This window comes from Teleopsis dalmanni, chromosome 2 (genome assembly GCF_002237135.1).
Source record: "Teleopsis dalmanni isolate 2A chromosome 2, ASM223713v2, whole genome shotgun sequence".
Taxonomy (NCBI): domain Eukaryota; kingdom Metazoa; phylum Arthropoda; class Insecta; order Diptera; family Diopsidae; genus Teleopsis; species Teleopsis dalmanni.
Window position 1 is genome coordinate 60,783,708 of NC_051847.1, and position 9,679 is coordinate 60,793,386.

General features: G+C 29.1%; 1 protein-coding gene across 1 annotated transcript in view; it reads left to right on the forward strand.

The window, feature by feature from the left end:
• LOC119674669 (protein grainyhead-like) overlaps nt 1–2,860 on the forward strand; it is a 5,076-nt gene extending 2,216 nt beyond the window's left edge. The window contains exon 4 of the mRNA XM_038085818.1: nt 2,726–2,860. Within this exon, the coding sequence (XP_037941746.1) occupies nt 2,726–2,860 (135 nt within the window). The remainder of the gene's footprint in view (nt 1–2,725) is intronic.
• Nucleotides 2,861–9,679: the final 6,819 nt, after the last annotated feature.

Sequence of the window (9,679 nt, forward strand, 5' to 3'; positions counted from 1 at the left end):
AATTATAGCAACACAAAAGTGTGAGGCATTAATGGCTTAATTTTTTGCCTTCATTCAAGTGCAATGCATGACTCCTTGCAATACACAGCATGTATCATTATACGGAATTTTTAATTACAGCAAACTCAATGACAAACTCAAGCACTATCCATCCACCTTATCATTATGAATCCACGAATCCTTGAGGTTTTTTCCCCATGTGTGTGACATGATATTGAAACTGAACCTGCAATCAATGCAGACAAATTCAAAAGTCTGCAATTCAGAGCAAATGTGACAACAACAGCGAAATAAGCCATTAAAATTAAAATTAAAAAAAGTGAAAGTTTTGCGTTGCAGTCGAATTAATATTCGATGGATGACTGACTGACTTATCAATTCTGACCGCAGCGGTTACATTAAACCAAAGCGAAGGTAATCCTCTTTTAATTTCCCGATTCTGCATGAATACACTTTTTTGAGCTGAAATCTTAACAACAACAACAATAAGAGCAGCTACAATGTTTCAAAGTAAAGAATTGCATGTACACTCAAATATATACGATCACTTTAGTTGGATCGAATGCTAAGTCTGTCTCTCTGTTTGTCGCTGTGTCAGTTGACTGAATGCACAGGCGAACGAGCAGCTTACTATGTATGTTCCGAACCATACAGTGTTATGTTGCAATTTATCACCATCAATTTATATTTATTCGCATATGAGTAGTTAGTTAGTAGTGAGTGAACTGGCACAACGCACCTTTACAGGGCCCCACAATTGATATCTCGTGTTAGTTGTGATCTTTACACGCAATTAAAATACGAGTAAACCGCGTCTGAACGCCGTCCGACGTCATATACAGTCGTCGAATGTATTAGTTTACTCCAAAAAATATTTATTACATACGATCAGCAGACACAGTGCTGGTGAACGTGTTATGGAATTATCGTGCAACGGTGCACTTGCAACTCAAAATGTGCATATGAGCTGCGTTAAAACAAACAGAACCGATCTTCACTGCACTGTATCACACTGCACTGCACTCTGCACTCACTATACATCATAAACTACACACTGCATATGCAATAAATGATGAATGTTTTGGTACGCTTTTATCAAGGTTCAGGCCGCAGCGCAGTGGTCATTCCAACAAAGATGACATGACAGTAGAATTACGAATTTTACATGCTTGGTAATGCATCATCGGTGAAGGAAATTCGATATTGTTGTCAACTTTTAGCCAAAAAAAAGAACTTTTTTAATATAAGCAAATCTGTTTTATTTTTATTATTTCTTAATAATAAAAAAATAGTGTTTTAAGATATGAAATTTTGAAATGATTGCTAAAAAGAACATAATTTTAAATGTCATGTCAATATAATAACCGAAGTATACGTACTCGGTTCTTCTTCTTGAGTAAAGTATGAGAAAAGTAGAATTTCATTAGATGTAGTCTTATATCAAGAAGTCGATATAACATGCTAAAAAAATTTGAATGAGATTGTCAAAAAACTAAGCTGAAAGATATTTTAGATAGCATAGATAGAAAAAAGTCAAAAGTTGATATATGGCAAATAGAGATACAAATATCACACAATATTTTCAATAGCATAAACGGCCAGTAATTTGTATAATAATTACCTGCTGCCATCAGAATAGTAATAATATCTATAAGTCCGTCATCAAGAGACATTTTTTGATAGGTAATATGCATCTAGATTTTATTTATTATTTCATAGATATATATCAGAGCTGAAATTGTTCAAAATTAATGAAAATCAAGGCACAGAAGAATTAGTTGAACATTTTTGTGACTATCTGAACACCTCGATTTGGAGTATCTTCCTCCTAGGTGTAAAAACACAGAAGAAAGGATTAAATATTTATTACAACTTTATTTATTATTTGAGTTCCCTATTAACATTTCTGCAGACATGATAAAAATGGCGACACAGAAGTAATGATTGAATATTTATTGTAACATTATTGTATCTCCATATTTAAATAGAGAGATATATTGCAATTAATTAAATTAATTAATAAATTGTAGCTAATTAAAACTTATAAAGTTTACTTTTTGAAGCCAGATGGTAATTAAAGATCAGTCTCTATCAGCCCAGACCTATCTGAACCCCAGTATTTTCTATATTATGGACCGCTATAATTCAAATTATTAATAGATGTAATGAACGAGATCTATGTCAATACAATGTAGTGTGAATAAAACTATATTCAATAAAAATAGTGCATTAATAATAATCATTCAAAAATACTTAATTGTACATTCAATGATAATGATGATGATGTAGAAACTAGCAGGTTACTCAATGTCACACACCTACTTCGACGACTTCATCGACTAGAAACCACATGAACTAATTGTCATTTAACACAAAGTAGACAATTTTAAAATCCATTAGTAAAAATAAATGATAAGATCAAATGTATACTAATCGTTAGTTCTCTTATAACTAGTGTTAACAAATATTGCTCTATATTTACTTTCATAATGATTGTAATAAAGATAAAAAAATATTTTAAATGATCATTTGCAAAATAGAAAGCTATTAAGAAGACATGAATCGCATATGATCACAATATAACTTGTCTTAAGTCTAATACTTTCAGTCATTACTGGAAAATATAAATTGAAGTCATCCAAGGAATTGTTTTATTAATTTTTGATTACTTAACATACCTAAGCAAATCAAAAATTACGATAAATGCAAAAAAATTGCTTTCTAGATAATTAAGGAAGATTTAGCCATCTTTCACTTTATGTACATAGCTACATTACTACGCATGAGATACAGATATGGAAACAATAAACAATTAGCTTTAAATGGTAAATGTGCTCTTAAATGGTCAATGATCAAATAGTAAAATTATTAGAATATATTATGTTCATTGGTTTTTAGAGTACACATAACATAATTATAATTTAGTAATTGAAAATATGCCAAAAACTCACGTCACTACTCAATATGTCTGTCCATGCAGAATTATAACCTTAAAAAAAATTTCTAATCATTCTTAGAAAATCTTAATATCATAAAACTGCATAAATAGTGCAGAATAGATTGCATTTCTTATATACAGCATTCCTTCTATAGTATATTACGTTAACTGCTATTTGTGCTTATCGGTAAAAAAGGGCTCCAGTGCGTATGAGTAATGTTAAAGAAATTCCTGTCTATCACAATAAAATGTAAATTGTTTGGTGGTATTGTAGAATAAGAACAGCATATTATAATCATATTATAGCACAAAATATATCAATATATAAAATAATTCACTGATTTAAATATTAATCAGTTAATTATTATTTTGGGGTATTTGGTAATTTCTTCTTAAAGGGTCGCTGTTCAAGCACTGGTTGTTGGGAACTTTTACCTATAAAATGGTTTTTTAGTCCTACCACATAGACAGTGTCCTATTCATGGTATCACAACGTACCATTTTATTTGTTTAAGTGAGCTTTAGTATATAAGGTTAGCACTCCAATCTAACCTTTAATATTTTTTGGATAAATTCCTAATATAATATACTAATAACAAAATAATAAGCTGAAAAATTATATAGAATTATATAGAGTGGAGTACGCACACTATTACGTTTAAAAATTGGTAGTTTCTAAAGCATCTTCATGATAGAAAATTTTATTTAGACAGAATATCTAGAACTTTGTGCATATTAATTATTAATTATTATTGGAAATAAACGGGACTCGATATTTTATTAGTTTTTTGAATCAGGGATTCACTTTTTGAATTTAAATTATTAAGCAAAATAAGGGTATTATTTTATATAAAATTGCTGGCATATTTTAAAGACATTTAATATTAAATGTTTTGATTAACATAAATTAATATGGCAATTTATTTATATTAGAAATATATATATTTTAGAATATATATGCATAAATTTAGTTAACAAAAATGAGAATAAAACCTAAATAATTTTATTAAATATTAATTGCATTATATTTCAATTACTTTGAGCGCGCTCCAGGCGACATTAAAAAATATTTCCGTTCTTTAAACACATATAATTAATAATTATAATTAATTAAATTGTTTCTCAGGCATTTATTTGCTGTCTGAATGTTGATAGTTTTGCATATAAAACGGCTACAGAACTGAGAAATGTTAAAAATATAATTCATATTTTTTGCAGAGCCGATGCAGTTCAGAAAATGGAAAAATTGCATACCAGATAGAGTGTTTATGGATACAGAAATGCATAAAATTTTCTCAATGCAAACAAACGGAAAGGTCAATTGTAGAACATAATTTAGAATTTAGAATTCTTATTGTGAAATAATCACGATTTTTCATTTAAATAAAGTTCAATTATGCGCCATAAAAAATCAAACTGTCAAAATGTTTTTATTGGAATTGCATTTTTATGCTATATTAATTACTAGCGCAGAGCGGTGTCTAATCAACGACAGAGGCGTACTTCAGGGTGGAGATCGTTAAATTTAATCGCCACCCGCAACAAATTACATTCGCTAACTAAATGCGGCAATGAGTAATTCGATTTCATTTCAAATATTTAAATAAATTTATATTTTTAAGTATCTTTTATAGAGCAATTTTTTAAAAACTTTATCTACTTACTTAAGTTTTTGTTTAGTGATTTTATGGCGCACATTTGAACGCCCACACATTTGTCTACTTTATCGATTTCATGTGAGTGCAAATGCGGAATCGTCGAAGAGACCGAGAACGTTCTTGAATAGAAGCGTGGAAAAATTATGTTGAAATTGTATTTAATAAAATTAAATATAAAAAAGTGTTAATGTCAATTTGAATTAACTGTTTGCAGAAGTATTTAGATTCAAGCTTATGTTTATGATTATGTTTCAAGAGGTGGGAGTGAAATTTGCAAGTGAATAGAGGGACTATGTGACTAATATAAAATTTAAAACTAAATGTCGACTTAGAAATGTTATCTTTCACTAATTAACTACAATTATTTTTGTAAGAATCGGATTGAGATTTTACATGTATATGTAAAAATAAATGTATAGCATTACTATAGTTTATGCATCCCTAAACACATAAAATAGAAAAATTTTGTCCAAAATTCTTTAGAATTTAATGTTTGTAAATTTTAGCTGTGATTACAATTTAAATAAATATGTTTATTAAATTTTCTTTAATTAGTGTACGATTTATATTCTTCAGAAATTTTCAGATGAACAATATTTTAAGCTATTTAGAATTTTTTCACTTGTCATTTTTGGCATCGATTCCTTAGATAGGTTATCTTCTTATATATTGATAAAGAGACCCCTTCACTCATAAGATATTTTTCATTTCTTAAACTATGAATTCACGTTTCTAAGTTAAACTATTTCAATACAAAGCACTTATAGTTAAAAGCAATTCCAGCCAATGAGTACAAAAAATCCTTCGTAAAATAAGTTAAACACTTTCAGCGGTGTGTTGACTTTTAGAGAAATTCGTTTGAATGAAAACAATTTAAAATCCAAAATGCTTTATATATATATTTTTAGTCTAATAACAACTGATGTGGGACAGACTATGTATATCTATAAAATATGGTGACGCTAATTATTGCATTCTATTAAAACTATGGATAATCAAAACAAGGATAGGACGCTTAACATGTCACTAAGAACTTTACAACACAAATTATAATTATTGCTTTTTTGACGTCATTTTTTTTTAAATAAAAAACCCCTTTTAAATCATTGAAAGCCATCGTGACAAAATTTGAAATTAATATTAGCATTTTAATAGCCCTCATTGCGTATAATAATATTATAGCCAGCGTACTGTACTCCGATAATACGCAAGCTTGAGATTTGAGTAAAAAATATATTGACCATGAAGTCGCAAGTTCACCAATATTGCAATGTTATAATATTTATATAGTGTTGTTTAAAAATAGTAAATAAAATAATAAAAAAAAATTATAATAAAATAGTTAAAAAAAATAATAAATACAAATGTTTTCTTGATATTGAAAATAAAAAAAATTCTTGCGAGAGGTAGTATATTTCACTAATAACTGATACAAAGTATATCCAAACCTTTCAAGTTCATACTTAAAGAACTCGAAGAACCTTTAAGTATAATTCTTAACATATAATCTTATATTGCGCTAGAAAGGAAAACCCTTGAGCATCAATTTCTAATAAAAAATAAATTTTTTCTTTAAAAAATAGTGACCTGTTCTTTATAAAAATCGTTTGTGGGATAATGGTATTAGATAATAGAGATATGTCTTTCTCGATAACTGCACTTGATCTTAAGATACTTTTGTATATACTACCTACTAGCATATTTTTACCACAGAACTCTTAGTTTATAGTACGTATACATTTTGTTTTGACTACAAACTAATTAAAAAATTCGTATATTTCCTAAGACCACTAATGATAAGTACTTGGCAATATACGAAACATGGTTTTTTAGTCAGCCAAATTTCAATAAATTAATTAAAACTTTTTTGTTGTCTTTTTATTTCTATTCGAACTCTTTTAACTGTTAAACAGCTTTTTTTATCATAAAACGCCTCACTTTCGGTAAGAAAAAATTAACATCAAATTTCTATAATATTTAGAAGAAATTTTTCAGAAAAGTTTTGAAAAGCAGTGAACAACAGCAATTAATTTTTTTTAATATATAAATTAATTAAATTTTCCGCTAACCACATACAATACTCGAAACATCTGTATAGTCAACCAAAAATTCAATTAATTTAAAAAAAATATTTGTTGTTCAAAACAAAAATTTCTTCTAAATATTATAGGTAATTAATGTTAAGTTTTTCTGGCCGAAAATTCTATCAAATACAATTAGTTCTATTAAGTGAAATAATCACTGCCGTCATAGCTGATGTTAAAATACAATTGAAGATATTGAGGAAATAATTAATACTTTTTTATAAAGATACATAAATCGTAAAATACACAGATCGTAAAATGTGCAAATCGGTAATAATTTCCCATAATATATTTAAGATTATTTTCACAATAATTAATATTCCTCATTAAGATGTCTGAAAATACACAAATAAGATATAAAATCAGTTGTGATATTTAATTTTCAATAAACTCAACTTCAGCTTAAAACTGCATTTAAAATCGTGTAGAAAAAAATTGATTCGCATTTAAGCAGCACAAATAAATCGAACGAATGATTTTTAATGCTAACTTAACCGTTGCACTTGACAGCTTAAGGAGTCATCTATCAAATTTATTGACAATCTGCCACCGCCACTTACCGTTTTGATGGCTCGGTGCCTCTTTATGCTCTTGCCAATGACTTACATTTGTCATGTTTATTTGTTTATGGTGGGAATGAGCAACAAAGTGAACCTCGCAATCCAATGTGCCAATTTATTGCTGCACTTTTTTTTTTTACTGCTCCTAAACGCCGATATTTTAAATACAGTAATGCCCCGCACGTAAGATTTAAATCTTAATATGTGAATTATAACCACTAAATTATAAAAAGAATTTCTGAAATGTATCTGTTAAATGCTTGTAGAGGCAATAAGCATGCATTTAGGTGAGTTCGTGCATTTCATCTGTGTATGAAGTGTGCGCGAATCTCATTTCGGCGTATAAAGCAAACTCACGCTTTTTCATTCCTCTGATATGTTCCAATGCATTCTACTGATCGAATCCGCTTTAGCATTGATGCCTTTAAGCTCAATATTTCCAAACTCACAGAAACGCTTATACATACAATTCTTTTTCGTTATTTAGGCATTAAAAAACATTTACCGCATACTAAGCCCACAAAATTTCAAAACTGTAAATGCTGATAAAAATCAAAACAAGGGGTAATAAAGCAGACAGAATTCTGCAATCATTTACGTACAGCATCTGCGCCTAACTGGCTAAATTGTTTAATAGCGGAGAAGGGAAAATACGATATATGAAACAATACTTTCAAAAAGTCCTCAAGTTGAAACGTTAAAAAGTACCAAATGGCAGAAAGTCGTCGAAAAACATTTGACTTCAAAGTACTCTTAGTATTTGGGATAATCAGGACAATTTATATGATAATCAGAGAAAGGATATTTCAAAAAAAAACTGTAAAAATGTACAGTAGCACGCATATTGTTTTCAAGAACTTAACAATATATAAAGCCGAAGATAGGTCCCTTGAGATAGTATTATACTAAGATGTATTGTCCTAAAAGCAAGCTGGTGAGAACAAAAAATTAATTCAACAAAAAATCACAGAATATTGGAATGGCATTGATGGCCTAAATAAATCCAAAAATTCCTAAATTTTGACGCCAAAAGAGCAAACATCTTTCTCAATCCAAACAAAGAGAATCTAAAGTAACTCTCTGATGTACTAATCGGCCACGCCGCCTGCAATAAACACCTACACAAAATGGGTGTATCAAGCACAAATATTTGCTGACTCTGCTGTGATGAGGAAGAGTCTGTAGAACATTTGATCACCAATAGTGATACACAAGGCCACAGGAGACACAAAATTCTGGGTACATACCTACTAGAAGATGAAGACCTTCAAAAGCTCTCCGTAAAAGAGATGGTTAATTTCCTCGATATATTAAACTTCTAAATACAAAGGGGTGCACAATAGATCAAGCTGATCGCAGTGGTGGCAGACGTGAATAAAACATAAAAATATTCATTTATAAATGTTATATATTTATCTAAACGATTAGATTAAACTAATTTTAAGGGTAGATATCAAAACTAAACAAAAATCTTTCTATTGTTTCCGAAAGAAGAACCTAAAGTCAACGATACTTTTCTTTTTAGTAAGGAAGGTGTGGCAATACATTTAAATGCATATTCCATTTTGTAAGATATATGTTGAACATTTGAAAGCAAATTAATACTACGAATAATTATGCATTTATTTCCTTCATTTTTAAGCTTGGGTAATAAATGAATTCACAGAATTTACAGACTTTAAATGTTGAATATTTGTACAACTAAATTATAAACAAATATTTATTTGACTTTCTTTTTTTGTGAATATTTATAACAAAAGAAGACAAAAGACAAAAGAAGTCAAAACCTTTTTCTTTTTTTTTTGTGGTGAGGAGCTAGAATTTCTTATCATCGTCAAACCGACTATCGTCAAAAAGACTATCGTCGAAATGGTGTGCACGACTCCCTAACATAATACTATATAATATAAGGACTACAACACCTCCCCTACGGAAAGACGTATCTCCTCCCGAAACCGCTTTCGCCTTACTTCAGGGAGGTTCTCTTTTGTATTGGCGGTGCAAGTCATATTCTTTTAATTTTTGATATGTATCCAGACCGACATTTTTTCACCACATTTTTTGGTACCTGCTCTATTTTTTGCATTAGTTTCATTTTTTCCTTTCTAGGTCTAATTTCTTTGCTTTGAGGTCTTGAAGATCTCTATTTTTAGACAGTTCTTTAAGTTTTCTCTTATATTTTCCAATATATTATTGGGATTTATTAGTGTTAGGTTTTCTTTAAATATGAGTCATCTATTACAGTAAAAGACGGAGTGCTCTGCATTGTTCGCGTCTCCGCACCATAAATGCAGCGAAGTAGATCATATTTTACGTTTATGATAAAATTCAATACTACAGTATTTTAAAAAATTTATTCGAATTTTTATAGATATTTATAAAAAAAAACTTAATAGTAGTATTAACTTTATTATATATATTTGGTCCTATTTGGTCCTG